At 42.0% G+C, this 23,404-nt stretch overlaps 1 protein-coding gene across 1 annotated transcript in view; it reads left to right on the forward strand.

Annotated features, from left to right (window-relative positions):
• The window catches only part of LOC135702510 (putative uncharacterized protein DDB_G0284695), a 47,815-nt gene extending 33,697 nt beyond the window's left edge, over positions 1 to 14,118 (forward strand). Inside the window, exon 3 of the mRNA XM_065223582.1 lies at positions 13,254 to 14,118. Coding sequence (XP_065079654.1) covers positions 13,473 to 13,967 — 495 coding nt within the window. The 5' untranslated portion in view covers positions 13,254 to 13,472 and the 3' untranslated portion in view covers positions 13,968 to 14,118. The remainder of the gene's footprint in view (positions 1 to 13,253) is intronic.
• Positions 14,119 to 23,404: the final 9,286 nt, after the last annotated feature.

Raw genomic sequence — 23,404 nt, forward strand, 5'->3', positions numbered from 1 at the left:
GGTGAGATTTGAACTCGTGACTTTGGCATGAGAGGTATGGATTCTAACCACTACGCCGGGGTCGCCCCCATCTCGGAAGTTTTTCGAACACCTCGGAAGCTCTATGAACTGTTCGGAAGCTCTATGTACTGCTCAGAAGTTCTATTAAATGCTGGGAAGTCCTATAAACTGCTGGGAAGATCTATGATCATCTCGAAAGTTCAATGACCATCCCTTAAGTTTTTGAAGTTCTATAAACTGCTCGGAAATTCTATGATCATCTCTGAAGTTCTATGAACATCTCTAAAGCCCTGTGAACTGAACAGAAGCTCTATGAGCTGATCGGTAGTTCTAGGGACATTTCGGAAGTTCAATGAGAGATTTGTCTTTAATAAAAACAATCATAATAATACATCTCGAGAGTTCTATGAACTGCTCGGAAGTTATATGACCATCTCGGAAGTTCCATGACCATCTCGCAAGTTTTATAAATTTCTCAGAAGTTCTATAAACTTCTTGGAAGTTCTATGAACTGTTCGAAAATTCTATGATCATCTCTGAAGTTTCATGAACATCTCGGAAGTTGTGTGAACTGCTCGGAAGTTGTGTGAACTGCTCGTATGTTCTATGAATATCTCGAGAGGTCTACAAACATTTCGAAACTTTTATGAATTTCTCGAAAGCCCTGTGAACTGCATGGATGTTTTATGAGCTGGTCGGGAGCTCTAGGGACATTTTGGAAGTTCTATGAACATCTTAAAAGTTCTGTTAACTACTCAGAAGTTCTATGAACCGCTCGGAAGTTCAATGAGAGACGTGTTTTTAATAAAAACAATCATAATAATACATCTCGGAGGTTCTTTGATCATCTCGAAAGTTCCATGATCATCTCGGAAGTTCCTTGACCATCTCGGAAGATCTATGCACATATCGGAAGTTCTGTGAACTGCTTGTAATTTTCTATGAATATATCGGGAATTCTACAAACATTTGGAAAATTCTATTAATTTCTCGAAAGCCCTATGAAGTTCTATGAACTGCTTGGCAGGTCTATAGTCTGCTCGGAAGTTTTACGAATATCTCAGAAGTTCTATGAACTGCTCGGACATTCTATGAACTGTTCGAAAGTTCTATGAACTGCTAGGAAGAACATCTTGGAAGTTCTAGGAACTGCTCGGAAATTCTAGAACATCTCGGAAGTTTAATGGACATTTCAGAAGTTCTTTGAACACCTGGAAAGTTTCATGAACATCTCGCAAGTTCAATGAGCTGTTCTGAAGCCCTATGAGCTGCTAGGAAGTTCTATGATTTTTTTTCCTTGATTTGTTTTCCGTCGATCTTTTTTTCCGTACTGAGTACCGATGCTACCGTCGCCAGGAAGGCTTCCACACCTGGACCCTACCTATCGACCCTCATTGAACATCTCGGAAGTTCTATGCATGCTGTGCAAGTCTATGAACATTTCGGAAGTTCTATGAACTGCTTGGGAGATTCATGGACTGCTTGGAAGTTCTATGAAAATCCCAGAAGTTCCATGCACATTTCGTAAGATCTATGAACATCTCTGGAGTTCTACGACCATATTGAAAATTCTATGAATTTCTATTAAGTCCTGTGAACTGCATGAAAGTTGTATGAGCTCGTGAAGAGGATGCAGATAAGAAAAGAAATACCAAATACTCCCGTTAATCTGAACGACACTTCGTGCATATTACTAAGGTTAAAAAAATGAATTTCTAGTATCTAGAAAAGCAAGTTGCTGGTAGCCTCATTTATTGTTTTGTTTTGATTCTGCGTTCCGTTTCGCAGCCATTTAGCTTTACTCCATTCCATGTGCTAAATGATGTTTGAGCAATTGTAAGTTTGCATGACATGCAGATTAGTGGGGTTCAAACTACACAATGTTCGGATTAAAACGGTCAGATTACCGGGCGTCCGCGGAATGAAGAAAACGAAAAAAAAAGAGATTCTTAATATTGTTGGAGTCGTAAGTTCAGAATCGGGTATTCTGCAAACTCGCAGGTAGCTCTGTGAACTTGTCTGAAGTTCAGTGCATTTGTAGGATGATAAGTGAACTTGGCGTAAATGTTATGAACTTGTCGAAGGATCTATGAACTTGTCGGAAGTTTTGTGAACTTGGTGGAAGTTCTGTGAACTGGTCGGAATTTTAATGAACCTATTGGAAGATCTTTAACAGTTCAAAAACTCAAGTCACAATATCTCAGAGACATGTTTTTAAAGATATCAGGTTGATTAAGAATTATTCAGAAGAACTTCAGTTGATCAGAAACCCCCGTAAAGTCCTTTGGATATTTTTTCAAGACTTCAGGTTGATCAATAAATGTTCTGAAGATCTTCCACTGTCCATACATTCAAGTCACTTTTCTCAGATATTCTCTCAAGATGTCTAGCCGAGCAGGAAATATGTTTCAAAGGCCTTCAGTTGATCAACGATCTCCGTGAAGTCCTTTAGATATTTTTTAATGACTTCAGGTTGGTCAGATATTGTTCTGAAGATCTTCAACAGTTCAACAATTTAATTCACATCTCTCAAATATATGTTAAAGATATCAGGTTGACCAGGACAATGACGCAGAAAAAATGCTCTTATTATTTTCAACTGAACATGATATTTGCAATAAAATACCACATAATACAAACGTTAGAACCTCCCTAGAATATTAGATTTTAAATACATAATTTTGAAAGCAAAATGTCTATTCAGGAGCACCAAATTACTTAAAAAGCATGTTGGCTACGATCAGGTATTGAATATTTTCGGGCAACAAAAGTTCATCGTAAAAATCGCACTTTATACGAAGTTCCTTGGCGTTCACCAATTTATCAAAAGCATATTGTTGGAAATCATTAGTTTCGCCGATACGTAGCAAAAATTCCTATCGATTGATGGAAAAATATTGAAAATGTATCATGACATAGCCGAGATATAATCGTTCAAAACCTGACCACTTTTCGTTACATGTTCATTTTTCGTACTCGCAAAAAGAAAACAAAGACGTAGTTCAAGATCAAAATATCAGATGGATTATGTTCTGAGAATAGCTCCAAAAATTATGGAGCGCAATTTAAATTAAATACTTCGGTAAGTTTCAGGAAAATTCAGAAGGAAACTCCAAAGGATTTCTGAAAAGAATTCCAATGAAATTATGAGGAGCGTTTTGAGTTATAAAAAATAGAGTATTTCAACGGACTTTAATTGGGGTTTCCCGATTACTTTTAAAATTCCTGGTTTTCCCGGTTCGCTGGCGGTTTGTCGTGAATGATCGAAATTTTGCAGCACGAAGTTCAAATCGAAGGACTTACGAGATAAGTACAGAGGACTTAAAAGTTAACTCCAGAATCCTTATGAGTTAACTTCATATATGTTGTGGTTCTGCTTCAGTGGCTTTGATGTTATGGCATAGATGAGTATATTGATTGTTTAGGATGTATGAATGAGTGATTAAACTAATTGCTCTCATATGTTAATTTCAATAGTTAACTCAAGATATCTCGTATGGAAAACTGTGTTCAGAGATGTTATGGGTCAACTCTTGGTATCTTTTGGTGCAGCTTCAAAGTCTATATTGGTCAGTTTATAGTTGAATTCAGAAGTCTTATGGATTAACGTCAGAGGTATTGTGGGTCAAGGTAAACTTTTGGATTATCCTTGTAAGGCCCTTTTAATAATATTTTCATAAACTCGGTATCCGGGATTATGCGATAAGTTCCTCGTGAGTTTCATAGAATTATAAGCGTCTACCTTCTTGATCGATCTCTCTTGTCAACTTGTGTTGTCAGAGAGCTTGAATGTCTAATTCAAGGATCAAATAAGGAAACTTTGGGGGTTAACTTCCAAGGCCTCATAAGATATGTTCAAAGGCCTTAGGGACCATGCATTAATGTAATAACTGTGACCGGTCATGTATTTGGTATACATAGAAAAATATACAACGAGGCTCCCGAGGGTCCCACATTGCTCAATCATATGCTAATACCAAGCATAGAGATTAGATATCAACTCCAACGTTAATACTCACATGGTGTCCATTTCTAGATTAAAAAAATTAAACCGCCCGAATCCATCGCTGTTAAGTGCATCACTTTTTCTAATAGCATTTTATGAGATAATGGAGAAATATTATCACCATCAGCTAAACCGTTAAAACCAACACCCGCTGCATAATTTGCACATAATAACCCCGCAAGTGGCAACAAAACGATCTTAAATCCATTTCACCTGCCGCCGGCACGCAGTCTGCTCTTTGCTTTACAATCTCTCGGGAACAGTTAGTCCAAATTCCTATCATCAGCATCATAATCTTGGCGCGAGGGCTTAGAAGAATTACGGTGCTGCTGTTGCTGAGAAAGTTGACGCCGTTGACGCGTGCCCGCTGCCAGGTAATTCCATTGTTTCTCTAGTCGTTGTAGCCTTGGGGGGGGGGGGGGGTGGGAGGTTGGATATTTGCACAGCTCCACCACCACTGCTACCATCCTGCTATGAGCGGTGATCAAACGCCCACGCGTCGACAGAGAAAGAACTCTCTGCACTTGGTGAAACAATAGAAATCCCAGCAGAGGAAATGACTGTACCACGCATTCTGTCATAACTTGTTGGCACTTTGGAGAGCTCACCTTTTAATTACAATATTCATTAGGCTTGTTAAAGTGGTAATGACTGCAAAACTTGCCCCGAGAATCGTTCAGTTGGAGAGTGCCGTTTTGTTTTACAAGCTATTTGGCATTTCATCTCATAATTTATCGGCATTTATCAATCTCACGAACCCTCCCAAGTTCAAAGTATTAATTAGCGTGTCTGGGTGCCTGGCGTTGGCGAAATAGTCAGTCGTCGTTGCTCAATATTCAATCACATGCTGAAAGCCTCTCCGTTGTAAGTAAACACATGCTATGCAGTCGAAAGCTTACGGTTTGTTCCCACATACCGGTAGAGTAGTGCGATGCAGTAAGACGACAACGACGACGACGACGACAACGACGACGACGACGACGACGAGAAAAATGTCGCCCACACATGATTCCGATTACACATGGCTGACTTGCGCGATAGATTTATGAATCTGGTGCCTTGAATCACCACGCTAGCCGTTTCTTTGGTGAGGCATCGAGCAGCAGACTGTATGCTCACTAACAAGCGCTCTGCGATAATTACCGGCATAAACAATCCACTTCTCTTTACCACGAGAGTTTTGGCTGTGTGTGCGTGTATGTGTTTGTGTGATCAACCACAGAGTCCCAGTCGTTTGTCGCGTTCGTAAGAGGTTTGACTTTTTTTTCCTGTTAATTTGCTTACGAGCGGCGTTTAAATTTACAGCTACATCATCATTTCTCTCCAATTTCACTCGTCATGATCATCATCCAGAGACGAATAAAGTGGAATGTTGACACGCTGATGAAAACCGACGCTGAATGGGAGGTGGTGAATCTCCCGAAAAGCAGAACTTTTAAACAGCAACCATCATCATCTGTCAAATCATACGCGTGCGCCATCTACGTACTCAATCTCGCACTCTCTCTCTCTCTCTCTAACGAAAAGCGCGAGTTTCCCCAGGTCATTGAACTCACCTGTCGGTGGTTGTTGAGGCACAATCGTACCGATTCAGAACCGTACTAAACTCTTCAAAAATGGGTGCAGCAACACCGGCCAGCGTTGACGGAACGATGGGACAGGGTCTTAATTCACACCACCACCAACCAGGTCTGCTGTTGCAGCAGCAGCAACAGCGCGCTTGTTTATTATATGGTTCATTTTTCCTTACATCGAACCGTGCTGATGATCGTGTTGTTGTTACATCTGGGTGAAGTGCAATGACGGAGCAGCAAAAAATCGAACAGTAGAATGCATTTCCTTTCGGAGCGTGTAATTAACGACACCACTTCGGGTTGGATTCAGGGAGCAATAAAACTGCCGCGACTGGCGACCGGTGGTGGCGTGAACGGGAACTGCTCGGCTATAAGTTCCACTTGTTCGTCCTAATGAGGAAGTTGTAAATGGTTGCTCAGGTCAGAGGCCAGCAGTTTTTCGGATGACTGATTTTTGTTGGATTTTAATGGAGTTTTCCAATCGGCGGGTCAGGGTTTTTGCTTTTGGGAATTTTTATCAAGGAAATTTACCGTTTCTGATTAAACTTACGAAGATGACCTGAATTTTCAACTAGGAAGCCGCATCCGTGCAATTGATTGTAGGAAAACACACCACTTGTTATCATATTTGCCAAAAATCAACGAAAACACTGGTTTTTAATATAAGCACTCGAGAGCTTGACTTTTTATGCTGGTGAGATAAATATTTGGATAAAGCTGTCAAATGAAAGCCCTTCAGGAACGCATCACATTGTGGAAAATTCTGCCTTTAAGAGCATCTCCAGCGATGCTCTATTTTTCGGTCGGAAATAGACAAGGTGAATCAAATAATGATTTTTTTTTTAAATTATTACCCTAATAAAATTTATATGTTAATTTTGCGTAACGACGTGTTCAGGGTATCATCCAAATAATTTGTGAAATAGTTCTATCATTCGGGTATGGTATTTCCTTACTAGAGTAGTCCATTCAACGTTCTATTTTATGCCTAAATAACATCAAATAGTACTAAAATCATGCAAGATGTTCTCATCTTTGGGAATTGAAAGATTTTGAATTTTAGAAAGCTTTTAGAAAGTATCTAAAACGTCATGTAAATTTCGGTGTTTTTAGACTGACATCCAGCCAGCAATCTTCTCCCAGTCGTTTGCATAGCGCATCAAAATCTTCCGGCACTCGTCGTTGTACGTCTTGATGTCTTTTGGATTTCGTACTCGACCGGCAGCCCATGACAGTTCCAATCAATCTGGCGCTCCAGATAGTTTTCACTGGAAATCCTATGTATGAGTGCTTATTGCAAGACAGCGTATATTACGTGATATAGGCTGTAATGTGAACGGGGTATAAGACAATAACATCCGTGACTATTGAATTTTCAAACTATGGGAAATGGATGTAATGTCAATGTCGGCCTAAATGCCCCTAATTTGGGCCCATACATAAATTCAGCAATCGACTAATTTTTCAATAGCGATCAAAAATATCCATAAGTTCCGTCCCAATGACGCGTTCATCTAGATAAAATTTATTAATAGCAGATTTTTAGCTATGGGCCCAATCTTAGATCCATAGGCCAACATTAGAGCCATTTCCCCTATGCAAATTTTCGAGCGAAAAAAATACAAAGAATTTACCTGGGCATTTACAGATTCCATCAAACAGGTTTTGAAAACCTATTCCTTTTTCCAACGATCCCAAACGGTTTTCCTACTCGTTCGGAAGCTGATAATCTCCAGCAACCAGCACAAATTCTCCACCTTAATGTTGCTCATCTCCGTGATTATCTGTCGATAGTTGGTATTTCACTTCCACGCTAAGTAAAACGGACTTCCAATTCGTGAATGCCTTATATTTCCAGAAAATTAATAATGCACTTGGCATGTATGAAAATTTACACCATCACGTTTCGACAGAAAACTAATCCGCTTTTACTTTTTCATACATTAAATGTTTACTCACAAGCTATCTACACGGTAAGAAAAAGTACCCAAAATTGAGTTCCTTTCACTCATCACGTGGCTTCCGTGGGGCTAGGTAAAATTAAGTTAAAGAAGAAAACTCAATTTTGAGTAATCCTGATCATGAATCCACGTTGACCAAGTTGACAAAAAATAATAAAACGGAGCAAACTGGAACCGAACCTGGACGTTGAGATTACGGGACCAGTGTGTTGACCACTCGTCTATCAACGCTTGTGAAGATGAAATGGTTAAAGGCGCATAAGAGCAACCTCAATGAAAATAAACTTATAATTGAGTTCATTTATTAATACTCAATAGTTGAGTAAATTTTAACCAACGCCGCTTTTCTGATTCACTCAACGGCGGACCTCAAGTGATAGAACCCAACGTTGAGTTTTTATTAACTTAATTTTGAGTATTTTTTTCTTGCCGTGTTCTATAGATTTTCTTTTAATCCAAGCGCTGCATATGAAATAGAATTGAATTTATTATAGATTTACTAATATTTTTAAGTGGCTCGATCAAACCAAAACATTCAATCTGTCTGAAAAGCTGGGTTGCCTTACTTGCCTGAATTTTCACAAACAAACGAAGCCTGTTTGATGACTGGCACTGCCGCCAAAGCTGCGGCACAGCTTAGGCACACTGAGAAAAAAATTTGGCGCAAAATGAGTGTGTAGAGTGACCACCCCTTGACCCACAATGAACTGTCAAATGCTAAGAAAATAGACAAAACACACGCAAGCATATATCGTGTGCTGCTGGATGATATTTTTGCCAACCGATTTTATCGTTTTGACAGCATTCAAAGATTGGTATCCTGTTGTATGTTTGACAGCAAAACTTTAATTACAGTGTTCGGGACTACACTACATTTACACAGTCACCTAAACGATTAAAAATACGCTTACTTTCTTCTCTAAATCCACATCCATTTCTAGCACCAGGAATGATGCTTTAATTCCCGCAGCCAGCGGCCGACCGAGCAGTTGGATAGATCCATTTCAATAAACAGCGCGAAATAATTGACGCTAGTGCCAATTACGCCATTAATTAACGATCGGGAGAAGCCTCACTATATGAACCTACTTCGGTACGGCACGATCGACCACCATTGCTCGGGCAGTAAAAACTATTTGTTGGAAAATTAGAAGCAAACTTCACGTGGGATCGCGCCTATAAGCTTTATGGCTTTATATTCTCAGCATCCCTCCCGCCGCGGCGGCTACCCACCGACCACCGTGGATCAGCATGATTTTACGGCTTCTCATCCCGGGATGCGTACGATATCGGCTGAAGAGGCACATTTCACACGGCACTTACCCGCCGAGGGTCGTAATGACCTTCGCCAGGGAAAATTGCAAATCCACTACCCTTCTCGAAACCCCGGCCAATAAGTTCGTTACGCGGCGCGTACTTAAAATTGTAATTAAATTAATGCGGGATTAACTTTACTACTCATCTCGCGTTAGTCGAGTGGTCTAACGGTTTCCTGTATCGTGAAATATCAATCTCAGTTGAGTCAGAGCCTACTGCCAGCGTTGTGGGTTGCTGCAGCCATGACAGTGCGCCTTTTTTTCTGCACAAAGCAGCCATTAACAACAACGACGACAATAGAAGAGTTGGCGTTGGCGTGATGAAATCATCATCATCATCATCATTCTGATTCCATTGCCAAGTGCGAGGCTCCTCACGAGGTCGATCAATTGCGATATCGCTATTGTCATACGGTCAGAGGTAAATGAACTCCCGGCAATGTGTGTCTAGCGCACTGCGTTCAGTGCTAATGGGCGGCTGCAGATTCTCATAGAGAGGGGGCAGCACCGGCGTCGTTGTCGTCGACGACAACGTGCCTGGTGACACCTTAATGGAGATGGGAATTTTCATATAAACAACAAAATTATCATACTTATTACAGTGCGTTTGCTTCCTCCCGCGGCAGACCAGGGAAAGGCACTCCCATGAGTTGTCTAGCTGCTGGGAATCCAGTTAATCCCGAGTTATAATTTGTTTACAAATTCCCCTGGACAGTAATGGGCTCGCGCGTTCTGTTTTTTTCTAACGCAGCCCATAAAAGTCAAATAAATTTAATTGTTAAATTGTGCCCTACCCACGGCTCTCGGTACGCGGAAGCAGCGAAACAACAGAGAACGAATGCTGCAGCATTGTACAAACAAGCGAGGTAAAAGCACAAATTTAAATGGAAATAATGGCTCAGTAAAATAGGCAAATGGGAGTGATGATCCGGATGATTAACTTACCGATTCATGTTTCCAGCGCGGACCGTGTGGAAAGCGGAAAAGCGAAGGTCTCTCTTTCGCTCTTTCACTTCGGAGGAGCAAAGAACGTATTAAATAAAGCAAGCCATGGCTGGTGGAGGAGCTCCAGTAAAAACGAGGCTCTTCTTATCCATTAACTGAATCGTTGGCAGCGTTCCCGATTGCGCTGGTGTCGTAGCCTCTCCTGACATGGGCGTAATGAGTTTTAACAGTTATAAGGTTAGGTTCAACTTCTTTCGTGAGGTGGTGAGCGTGGAAAAATATCCAGCATCATCTGACAACAACAGCGACGTCGGGTAGGGTTGTCCTTTTGTTAACACTCCGAACACGATGCCTCCGGTAAAATGTGTAACGGGAAACTTGCAATTGTTGGAAAATCATAGCTCAAGCTTTTGTTGACGAATTTAAAATCTGTTTGCGATATTTGTAATTACAGACTTTAAAGATTTATTCTACATCAATAGATTTAAAATCTACAGATAAATTACGGAGCAATGATTTTTCAAACATTGCAAATTTGCCATTACACATTCTGTTGTTTCTGTAACCGAAAGGTTTTGTGGAATGATTTTATTCTTAGCTTACTTTAATGCATAAAGAGTTAGGAAAACAATTTTTATGCATGGCGTTTACAACACCTCGAAGCACAATGTACTTCCGTTCTGATAGGTCCAGATCTACAAACAGGGCTGGAGCTTGAGCAGGACTTAAGCATTTGTTGTCGTCTTTAGCTCGAATGAAAGAATTCGCAACACGTCGTTCTCTTGTTTTAGTTGAGCATATTTCGATCATCCTTTGGATATGATTTTTGGAGAATAATTTTTTTACTAACTTAACGATCCGATTGAACAAGAGTAAGGCAAAAATTAATCCATCTCGACAAAAAAAATCTAAATGGAAGTAGTTCAGCAATTAATTTTGCTGGAACTCGATTCCAACTTTTGAGTGTGTATCAAATAAACATAGAACTTCTTTTTATTCGGTCTGATGACCAACCGGCTCAGTAGCGGCTTAGTGGCTTTTTAAACGTTTATAACCGGGAAAATCCAGGAATTAAAAAGTGACCACCCAGATTGGAGGAATGCAAAAAGTACTACTTCTCCATGTTTCTCTACCTAGACAATAAAGGGCAACCCTGCTGTCGAGGACGTCATTGGATTTAACGCGGACGAGTCTAATGATGGAAATGAAATAGCTGAGCAGTTGACAGATGTGGGAGTGCTGTGACCGCACTGTTGCCAACTAAACGAACAGTGGTGTTTAGCTCAAGAGCCATGTTTCTAAATGTTCCCGTAAAAGATAAGTCCGTTGACATTGAACCTGGATGGATCGTAAATTTTACCTTTCTTCTACCGCACTGCTGGAACTTTGCGCAGTGTAATGAGGCCGTAATATTCGAACGTAATTGCAAAAACACACACACTATTTGCGACGACGGCGACGACGTTGATCCGCCGATGGCGGAGATATGTGAGAAAACGCCGACGACAGCTTGCGGTTAAATGTGATCAAATTTGTCAAAGATCAGTGAGAAAATTCGCTTTGCACACGTACGTATTTATAAACAAGTTGACTGATTGTGAAAAATGAGAAAGAATAGCCCGCCAAGGCTGCAGCGGGATTTTGAATGAGCTCGCCGCGCTGTCATACTGTCAAATCAGTTGATCCCTTCAGAAATGTACCGCTAAGCGCCCCACATGCGGGAAATGCAAAGTGTGCACCGGGGTGAAAGTTCTTTCAACTGACCGGGATTAGATCGTTGCCAATTACGTTTGTGCGGCGGTCTATTCTTCGCAACGAGAATCACCATTTAAGCCCTCTCCGGGAACAGAGAGAAAGAGGTTCCGACCTATAACTGTGCGACTGTGATTTATATCCACTCGCGTGGATCCGTTGTTAGTGTGCAAGCTCACGGATTGTGAGCATTATTCAGCGATGTTCTCGAGCCGTTTGGTGATATATGGCCGCGGCCCGCGATCTCTGTGATTTCTCGCTTGATCAGCTGAATTAAATATGCGCGTACGCCTCTATTGAGCTCGCGCGCGCGGGGCACTATTTATGGCCTTTTTTTTTCTCCGGATTCTCGGCTCGTTCTCCACGCTGGAGCGAAGCCGTTCCTCTTCCGGTTTATTGAACGCCCCAGAGTCCACAGCCGTTGCATAATAGTATATCGTTGCGCTGACACACCGCTCCGAGTAGGTACACAGTGACTCGCTTCGACCCGGTTGAACTGGTTTCGTTCGCTGATGGGTGCTGAGGCGGCGAGGGTGAGGGCGAGGGCGAAGACTGTTGTGTTCGGTTGGGTTGGGCATTGTGTGTGACATTACGCCTCTTCTCATCGAACCGAGATCGGCGCGTCGCGAGAGGTAATTGCAATCGCGCCTCAAGCTCTCTACTGCAGCACCGGTCGTTCACCTTTGTCACAGTTTTCCACACAGAAGAGTTAACGCGGCAACGGGACCTGCAGTGCAACTGCATCTTGCCAAACTTGGCTTGTCCCCATCTCGCCAAGATCGTCGACGTCGTAAAGCAATTATCAACGCACGGCGAGAATGAGCTATATAAATTTAATTACTTTCAGTAAATCATTGCCCTGCAGGGCGAGCCCGGACAACACAAAATCATAAACTACCCACCACTCGGGGCTTTGCCCTGTGGAGGAAACCGAGAGATGCTGGGTAGTTAATTGAGGAAATTGTAGTGAGGGCACTTCCTCTGGAGCTTTTTGTCTTCAAGGTGCAGTACGCGGGCAACAATGCATCGATGCAATTCTTCCCGGGCAACATTGACGTTGATGATATAATCGAAAAGTGCAATGACCAATCTTAAAGATGTTCTGCCTCCGTGCACCGAAGACGACCGACTCGCTGCTGTTGTGCCATATTATGATCGCCGCTGGTCGGATCGGGACGTCCGATCCCATGCACAAAGCGCGAGTGGGAATAATTCAAAATAAATCACTTTGGTGTGTACTTGAGTTGATGACTCTGCGTGATCTCCTTCGCCGGAGAGACTCTCCAGTCAGCAGTGTTGTGAGGCATGGCAAGTATGCAGATTTACCCCGTTCTTCCTCCTCGATCTTTTCCCATCCCGAACATGACGGCGGCAGCAGCGAACGTGACCCTGTAAACATTGAACGAATTCCAGCCCTGCTTGGGCTGGATCCGCACCGCGCGCTCGTCGTGATCTCATGGGTGAAGTTGATTTTACAGTTATACATGCCCCGTTTGTGAGAGAAGCAACTTCTCTTCCTCGGGTTTTGGATCTGATGCTGGACAACCTGGGTGACCGGGTGGATTGAACCGAGAAAAGCGAACTAATGCTGACAAATAGCATGATCGATTCGAAACGCTTGCCATTGCCATTTGCACCAGTTGATTAGCTTTTGTAAACAAACAAGTAACTGATTTACTTTTCTCTCTTCTCTTTGCAGATATTCATCGTGTCTAATCTTAAGGATACATCTTAACGATACTCCTCATCGAGCAATATATATTGGTAGTTTTATCGTAAACTAGACTCGTAAGCGCACTGCAATCGTACTCTGCACGGCAACTGCAATCACCTTTACCGGAGCGACTAGGCTGTCAACTCAACCAAATATTAAGTTATATAAATACACGCGTAGTTAAGCAATCCCGATCCGTCCAGAATGTTACCAAGCAACCAACATCAGCATCCATCTTCCCAGCAGCAGGCGGTTTCGCAAGCCGACCAGCAGCAGCAACATCTGCTCAACACAGTAGGCATGAGCGGCGCCTACACGACAACATCGACCAGCTACAGCATGAGCTACCCTTTAATGAGCGGCCACCATCTCAACGAAAACAACAACCTTGTGATGCATCCATCATATGGGAAACCGGCGGCACATGTCGCCCATCAGCTTCCACCGGCATCGCTCATAACGCTGCAGCCGGTCCCACTGGATGCCCACCACCCTTCGCTGCATCACGTGTCCGGTCTGGGGCAGCAACCATCGCACACGATCACATCGCTGTCCCAGTCACAGGGGCACTCGCAGCAAGGACTCTCCGGTATGTCTCACCCTCATCAATCATCCGGCTCGCACATGTCGCCCGGAATGTCCAGCCACTCGTCCTCGATGAACGACCCAAACGGTAATGATGGTAGGTTTTTTTCTTGAACCGGGTCCCAACAGGATCAGCGTAAGTGGTGCAAGCGAACCCAGTCTTTCCTTACAGGTCGATCATCCGGTGCCAAGGTGAAGGTGCGGACAATCATCCCGGAACACTGATTCTGTCTGGTTTGCAACTAACGATCGAGGCGGGGTCGAATAATTTTCCGGAAAAGTGGTTGAATTATCAGACAACTGTTCATTGTTGGCCAACAATGGGTGTTAGCAGCAGGGTTGCTTCCACTCACTTACTATAAAAACTTGTTTTTTTTTATGAAATCATTAGGTGTTGTATTGATATTTTGTACTTGTACACACTTAATTTTGTTTGGCGAATCTCGGCTATTTTTGCCGAGATTTGCACAGCCAAGCTCCAGGCACACATATTTTACCGAGATCTCAGCAAAAGTGACGTTTGGTTGCTGAGTCTCGGAAAATGTTTTGCTAAGTCTCAGCAAACAAACGTCATGTTTACGGAGATCTCAGTACAATTTAATGCCGAGCACTCAGCTGTGCAAATCTCGGCAAAAAATGCTGAGCTTGTGAAAACGAAACCAAGTGTGTTTATTACAATAAGAGGTTGTAAAGTATGTGTTTGACTCATAGAACCTGTCAATTTCGCTTCCAGAGCGTCACAGCTAGCGATTGTATTGTACGTGAGCGTTCACTCAGAGTGAGCGCTCATGAACAGCGATGGAAAATCATTTACATTCATTTCGTGCATTCATTTACATTCATTTGCCTCTAACTTTTTTTTTATCAACAGAATACCGTTAAATGATGTATGAAGCTTTTGTAGCTTTTGATTTTAACTACAACTTTTGTTTATAACTAAAATCTGAATATCTTATGCATGATGAAATAGAGCTTGCAGAACATGTTATTGTTTTTCAGTGAATGCAATTTACATTCACTGAAAAACCATGGTGGGTTCATATAGCTCTAATTCATCATGCATAAGAGATACAGAGAAGTTGTTTACAAAAGATGTAGCTAATATAAAAGCCAACAAAAGCTTGAAACACTATTTTACGGAATTCTGTTGATGAAAAAAGTTAGAGGCAAATGAATGTAAATGAATGCACGAAATGAATGTAAATGATTTTCCATCCAAGCTCATGAATCGTAATATCGCTGATAATGACGCTGTGAAAGCAATATTGACTGGTTTTATGTGTCAAACACATACTTTGCAACCTCTTCTTGTAAGATACAAGTTCTAATTATCATTGTAACATCGAATGATTTCATAGTTTCGAAAAACAATTTTTTATATTAAGTTAGTGGAAGTAACCCTGTCCTGGAGTATGCAATATTGCATCGATTTTTGAGACCTTTTTGCAAGTTGATGTTCTCGTTTACATTCAAAACATATTTTCCATGCAAAAACGATTAAGTGGTTTGGAAAATACGGTTCGAACGAAAACGAGAATAAGGGTGATAGTATTTGAAGCAAATATTCAACTTGCAATAGGCACTGCTTAACTTTCTTGCAGGAAGCACGCATCTTGACGTTTCGGTATTCGTCTTATTCTGCGAGGTGAGGTGACAACAGTCGCTTCGTGTGACCTGACTTTCCATTTGATTTGCAAGGAGACTCTTATTACACGACGTGACTATATTGTAACCTCACTAATGAGTGAGAGTCGGCTCAGATCAATCGCTGCACAGAATAAACAAATCTAAAAAAACTAATTTTGGCGAGATTTGCACAATAAAAGTGACGTTTGGTTGCTCTTAGCATTGGAAAATGTTTCACTGAATTTCAACAAGCTGGCGTTATTTTTTGAGCTTTCTATTAAACTTGTTGACAGGCACTCGGATGAGGAAATCTCAATAAAAAAAATCCAGTGTTGAGGGCCACAACCCTACAAAAAAAAATTAGCTGCAGACCAGCTTATACAGGAAAAATTAGCTCTATGAGCTACTTTTTGCCAGTATAAGCTTATCTGCAGCTAAAAGTGTTAGTAAGGAAATCTAAGTGTATGCAGAAATTAAAACTGTCTTCTTCCTTTTTACAAATCTACACACTTAGTTTTTTCTACCGAGCTCGGCTGTGCAAATCTCGGCAAAAATAAGTTTCACTGAGATTTCAGCAAAAGTGACATTTGATTGCTGAGTCTCGGATAATACTTAGCTGAATCTCAGCAAACAAATGAAATGTTTGCTGAGATCTCAACAAAACTTTTTTTGCCGAAATTTGCACAGCCGAGCTCGGTAGAAAAAACTAAGTGTGTAGTTTAGTTTTCCTGAACTCGATAAAATTTTGCCGAGATTTGCATAGCCGAGTGTCCAGCAACAATTTCAACTAGGATTTCAGCAAAACTGACATCGAATAAAACTAAGTCTGCGCGATTTTGTGATTTTTGTGAGATTGATATCTCAATGTTCACATTTCATGCACACTTAAATTTGCTTCCCTCAATATGACAATTTTTTGTTGAGATTTGTACATCCGCGAGCTAGACGAAAAGCTTGCTTGCTGAGATATTAACAAAAATGACGTTTGCTTGCTGAGGTTTAGCCAAACATTTTCCCAGACTCTGCAACCAAACGTCATTTTTACATAGATTTCAGTAGGTATAACTCAGACGTAACGTTTTTAAACGGCACAAATTTGTTTGTAAATAAAACTTGCAAGGCCCTTCCACGCGAAACGAGGAACGCCCACGCAAACCAATACCACTATCGGAAAGGTAAACATTTCCTCTACCCGATGATGTTGGTTTGCGCAGACGTACTTCGGTTCGCATACAAAGGACCTTACAACTTTTGTTTACAAAAGCTATTGTGCCATTTTCAAATATTACGCGAGACTTGTTTGCCAGGAGCTCCTCTGAGCAAAACTCGTCTTGACAACCAAAACAATTTGTTAAGCATTTTGTATTTTCTTTTCGGCGAAACCTCAAAATACTAGCGTGATTGATGTCAGGCAATTGTTTACATGTCATATTCGCTAAATTTTCTTTTGCAAATATTGGCAGTTTTACACCGATATTTATAAAACCAAGTGCTCGGCAGAGTATCTTTCAAGCTTTACTGGGACTTTTTCAGCAAAAATGATGTTCGTTTGCTGAGATTCTCACTGACCATGTACTGTGAGAGTTTATTCCATGTTGTTTATGGACTTCTTAAACTTCCTTTGGTTTGCCGAATCGCTAAGATCTCAGTAAAAGTAGTGTTTGGTCTCTGAAAATGTTTCGCTGAATCTCAACAAGCAAACGTCATTTTTTGCTGTGATCTCTTGTAAAACTTATTGCCTGAGCCGGAATTCCGCGAATCGGACAACTATATCGGAAGTCCATATACAACGTTGAATAAAGAATATTGACAGTACCCGGCCATTGAGAATAACCCTGAGAGAGATAGAGAGAGATAGTTACTTCTACTCAGAGGTATGGAGAAATTTCTAAAAACTGCAGAAACTCTGCGCTGAGTACCTGCAATTTTTAGAAATTTCCCATACAACTGAGTAGAACTGACTCTTTCTCTGGGTTATTCTCAATGACCGTGTAGCCAAAATCAAATTTAAATAGCATTTGCCAAACTTCAAATTGTGTGCCTCCTATCAGATAACTTTCCAATTCCCAGTCGCCATTAGTGTTCAAACAAAAATCTTGATCATTATTTCAGATGAACTTAGCATTTTATGTTCTGATAACAGCTGCTTCATTGATGTTGTTTCCCCCACTAAAACATACGAATGAAGCAAAATTTTTAGTATTTCACAATGTATTTTCGCTTTTATTCAATTAGCGAAAGAAGGTCTAACAGGCACCTGTGGAGTAGAATAGTCCAACTCGGTGATCGCTTTACCAATCTCAACTCGTGAATATGGTGAGCATCATAGCTAGTAACTTGAACTAATATGTCTGCATAAATAGTTCCTGAACAAGAAATGAGTAAACTGTGACGTTGGGCCATTTTACGCCGTGGTGCATTTAAGCCTGTTTTCCCTGCTCGAATCAAAGTAAAAATACATTTTCAAATGCTTCAAATGTACGATCTAGTTGGAAAAACAAATTCAGCAAAGCAGATTCTATCAAGTCATAAAGTGAGATTTCGAAAATTTCGTCCATAACTTGGGTAAACAGTGAACAGTTTTCCAAAACCGCAGATCGGACAATTGTTTGACCCATCCGATAGGAAAGGCTAGTCAGGCGGTAAAATCCGAGGGATTCCTTTTCACCGACAGTGGCTTCCCGAAATGGACGCAAACACAAATTTGTATATAGCGTGCTTTCAAGCGTCCCATTTCGAGCCAGGTTTCCACTGTCAGTAAAGGGATCCTTCGGTTGGATCCTCATATTTCGCTTCGCTCGACGGTCGACGACGCTTCAGAGATGCGGATTATCTTACCGTGCGCCTTATGCACTTGTCCGTCCGGCGAGCCTCCTTTGTTTTTCAAGGTCTCAAACTGTCAGAACCACCGTGATCTGGATCAGCATCAACAACAACAACAACAACAACATCAACGGGCCAATTAGCATCCATCGCCAGAAGAGTAGGTTGCGGTAACGGATTACGCCCGTCCCGTGGAACACGAGTCTCTAATAACCATTAATCGGACTAACTCGGCATGACCGTCATCGCATGTGTACAGCAACAACGACTTACCTACCGACTTAACTTCATGAGACTGACACTAACTAACCGACTAATCCCCCACCCCCCAGGAGCGAGAGAGAGAGAGAGAGAGAGAGGCTTTCGAATCGTTATCAATAAAGCATAAAATGGCAAAAGGTCAATCGCTTCATTTGTGCCATACGGCAACAACGTGGTCCGAAGAACCGTTGTTTCAAGCTCCGTTTCTGGACCCCTTCAGGGTCGATCGGAGCTCTCAAATTAGGCGCGTAATAGTTTGGTTTATTGGAAACCCTTCGGAGGCAGCCAGGCAGAAGAAGCGGATTCGCGGAAACCGATTTGCGATTTCTGCGAACTTGCCGAGAACCGGGGCTGTTCCGTGCCGAATTTGCCCTCAAGGCGAGAGAGTTTGAAACTGAACCCCTCTGCACGTGGTTCGTGATGCATTTTCTTTACTGTTGCGCACGGGAGAAAGGGACGGTATCTAATGTATTCCATGCGCCACTGCGCGGTCAATTATTACCATAAAGATGCGATAACAGCAGCCCCAGCGGTAACTAACGAGCCTTGTGCCTCCTTTTACTCGCATATGCCGTCTGGAAGGCTGGGATTGCCCCACTCTCCGCCAAGCTAATGTGTGATCATATTTGCCCTTTTCCACGCTGAGTCAGCTGTCACTCGCTGACCCCTTCAGAAACGTCCGATGCGTGTTTGTTCAAAACAAAGCTCGCACGTTTTCGCGCACTCCCACACCACCGCGAACAATCCCGGTGTGAGATCGATCAAAGTGGAGAAGTTCTTCGTCTTCTTCGTAGCGTCCCGCGGCAAGCAGAGGGAAGACCCGCTAATTAGTCAATTTTTTCACCGTTAGTGCCGCGAGCGAAGGCTGTCCATAATAAAAACGATACACTTCATCATATTGAATTGTGTGGTGAGTGTGTGCCACGACGGCGACGTGTCTCGAACTTGGACACATGGATCGACCGGAGCCCAAGTGGGATGGATGGTGATAGAAACAGATTATACAGTCAGCAACTTCTGCTAAACGAACGAAAATTATTTAGCAGGAAGCGAAGATGAATATATGACGGGAACCTCTCCTCTGGAGGCGAAGTGAATAAAATAAACAAATGGTAGAAAACACAAACTCGGCTATAGCTCTGTGATCGCACGCTAGGGCTCGGCTTGCAGTCAGTGGAGAGTGCGGCGAGAGAAAGAGGTTGTATTATGATCGTAAAAATTCCAGCTAACGGAATCCTATTTCCACCAGTCAGTGGTGTCGGTGGTGGTTGGCCAGCTAGCAGCGATTCCGAAAAGTTCTTCCTGGATCGCAGTAGGATGGCTGGTGTTGTTGTTGGTAATAATAAGCCTCTGAATTGGAGCACAATCATGACTGAGTTGAAATTATCGCTCGATGGTTGGCTTTTGTTGTTTATAGATTGGATTGGCTGCAGCAGTCAGCAAAAAACGTGGTGGTCGAGAAAAATTGCAGCCCGGTGCAGTTTTGCGGTGTGGTGCGGAATTAAAAGAGCTTCTTTCCACACAATATCACACCCTAATGATTCATCACGATCCCTTCCGGGCGCGGCAACGACCCCGAAGCAGATCAATAGATCTGTTACACAGATCTTGTGGTTCGATTGAACGTGGACAAGTAGGCCTGGTACAAAGTTGCACCGAGCGCAAACATGCAGTAAACAGGAGGCCACGGAAAAGCTAACCCAGCAGATGTAATTGCTAGTGCATTACAAGCTACAACTGGGAAAAACTTAATTAGAGCCGTGTATCTTCCAGTCTTGTGCCAGGCGGGGTTTCCTACACGATCCTCACAAGACAGAGAGCGTGCATGAGTTGTGTTTTGTTCGTTCCGCTTGGAGCCGAACCCAACCCAGAATATAGCATAGAGTTAGGGTGCAGAATAGAAGTCATTTTTCTTCTTCAACCGCAGGTTGAAAGCGTTAAATGTTGTGGTAATTGAAACGCGCGGACGCCACCACGGTGACGAATAAGACCGCCACAAGGGTGGAACTAATTTGCATAACCTCAACCTCCCTGTCTGAGGCTGTCTCGTCTTCAGTGTAGAACGTAAGTTCGGCACAATTCTTCAAAGAAAGATCACCGACCGGTTGATCACCACTGCATTTCGCCTGCCCCTGATGGTGGTCAGTGCGGTCTGGCACTCTTGGTCGTTGTCGTAAATTGGACCGAAATTCCCATCAATGAATCATCTCTATTGGCCGCGTTTTTAGTGCGGCTACACGAGTGATGATTCCCTTGAACCCGGTATCCATGTTTGGCGTGGCAAAATTGCTAGTGCTCACCGCATGGGTGGCCATGGTCACCTTTAGCGCGAAAAGATAAGCCAACCAATTTATGGCGGTTGAGAAGAAGATATGGCCATTTAAGATAAGTTATCGTGCTTTTTTACCTGCCATGTTAACGCCTGTGCTGGTATTGATACCTGGGTTGATGGAAATAGCTCAGTCATGCATAATTATGATCAAAAAATAATATGCATTAGCACGATATAAGAGGTATAATATCAAGAAATAATATCAGAAATTTGCTCGTGCCATATCGTTCCAATAGAAAATTAAGCAATTAAGATATCAAATCAATAACAAAGCATTAAACTTTAGGTATTTGTTTGGTATGCTAATATCAAAATTTGTTGTTAAAAATTGTATTCGGCATGCTATTTTTTGGTATTATTTCATGATATTTTACCTCTAATGCAATGCTAATCCATATCAACTTTCTAATCGGGGAATTTCACCACAAAATTCAGATTTACCTGCTGCGATATGAAAATTCAAGCACTTGCTATCCACTTCAAGGATATCACTTGTGGTAAAGTTTTAATTAACATAAACAAAAAAGTTCATCTGCAGCCAACTTCGTTCAATCAAAATGGTAACAGACCGACAATCCATCAGGATAGACAGTGTTGCCAAACCATCCTGTCAGGTTTAGAAGCCGAACGTTCCTGAAGGGCGTTTCAATAGCGGCTTCTCGCACACTGTCAGAATTTTCTACTTTGAATCCGGCACGTGCTTCTGCCGCTGTGCGTCCGAACACGTGCGCCGTACCCGCCCGGTTCAAACTATTACCGTTTTTCTGGGCTAATTTTCGTATTACTTACGCTTCTCAAACCGACCGATTCAGGCCTTAAATACCGGGTTCAATAGGCGCGCGAAAGGCAATTGATTGAGTAGGTAACGAGGAAGAATATGGAAGCAACCACAGAAGAAAAGGAATACAAAACTTCCAAATCATTTCTAATTTCCTAACAAACGCAAATAATATGTTCGCATTCCACGCTCTCGCGCGCGCAATTGGCGTTCAATTGAATAATTAGCCCGATCCAATCGTGTTGTTGGATGGGCAGCTTCATGAACCCATAATTTGCCCATTTTGGTCCGTATGGGCCGGTGAACACATGCCTACAGAAAAAAAACACGAGGAGAAACCAAATATTATCGTTCCTTTTTTCCGATGACGACGACGACGACGACGGTTGTCTTCTCAAATATTTGTAAATATCCGTCTCTGTTTCGACCCAGGTCAGGTAGACGGGGATCGATCAAAATTTGAAACCCCGGCTAAAAAAAATACCACGTCCGTTGCCTACACCGCCACAGCCGCTTGGTTGGGCATTCATCAATACGAAATTTATGCTTTGCTGGCCCAAAAATGATTATCACTCTGTGCGTTAGTCTTCAACCGAATTTTCCCGCTAACAAATCGAAGGACACGCCGGTTCGGTCCTTTTGATCCCAGCAAGCGCCTCCGGGTCGGGTCGGCTACGGAAGGGGCGCTTGGATGGAAATTCGTGGGAATTTTTCGGGCAGCGATCGGTGGCGATCCCATATCGGGTTTTGAATGCGAATCGCGTCGCTTCCAGTTCGAGAACGAGATAAATGATTGGGGTTCGCTAAATGATGAGCGACTGATCGAATTTTGGGTAAAATATCTAGTTAATTTTTTTCTCATTTTTGAACAATAAAAAAAACATTCGGAGCCCTCTTGTGATCGGAAAGATTTAACACAAAGATAATTTCTTAACAAAGTCGAATTAACTGTAGGAAAAGGTGATTAATACGGTCTTTTTAAATCTAAAACTTATGTAAATAAGGCTAGAAACAGCATCATTAGTGAAATGACGGGCATTTTTCGTGCGTCCAACTGAATTATCGTTATATTTATGACAACTGCGGAGGAAACACAGTGTTGCCAGATTTTCAATATTGTTCGCTGATGAATCATTGTGCAATTGTTTATTATTAACAAATAAATCAAAGAAAAATATGTTGTTATCGGTTCATTTTCCAAGTTTCACTAAGTCTTAATGAGAATTATTTCGTATAAAAGCTACTGAAGATTTTATCGGGAAAAGAAATGATGTCTATGATACATTCATAATCATTCCATCTGTGAGATAATTCTCTAATGAAAAATTCAACTGATTGTAGGGTGATTAATTTTGAAAAAAAATTGTTAGTTTTATTCTAGGCCACCGTCCAGTTTAATTTTTAACCCCAAAATATGAGTTTTTGCCAAGAGGTAAGTCACTCAGCACATTGTGCCGAAATTAGATTCGGAACAGCTTGGGTACATCGATCGGCACACACTCGACACAATCTCGTAGGCATTGGATTGTTGTAAATAAAATGGGACCACTGCTAGGCAACTCCGGAGAACTTCGAGATTAGGGCGTAATTGCTTTTGTAAACAAACACGTTATTTACCGATTTCTCGCGAAGTCAATCTCAAAAACTAATAACACAAATAGGTAGAGGAATGGTTCCTCTATCATTTGGTATAGTTTGTTTGCAAGATTGTTTCTTTTATTCACGAGAAAT

This window comes from Ochlerotatus camptorhynchus, unplaced genomic scaffold (genome assembly GCF_037179485.1).
Source record: "Ochlerotatus camptorhynchus isolate MF236.1 unplaced genomic scaffold, CSIRO-AGI_Acam_v1.1 ptg000193l, whole genome shotgun sequence".
In the NCBI taxonomy this organism is placed as follows: Eukaryota; Metazoa; Arthropoda; class Insecta; order Diptera; family Culicidae; genus Ochlerotatus; species Ochlerotatus camptorhynchus.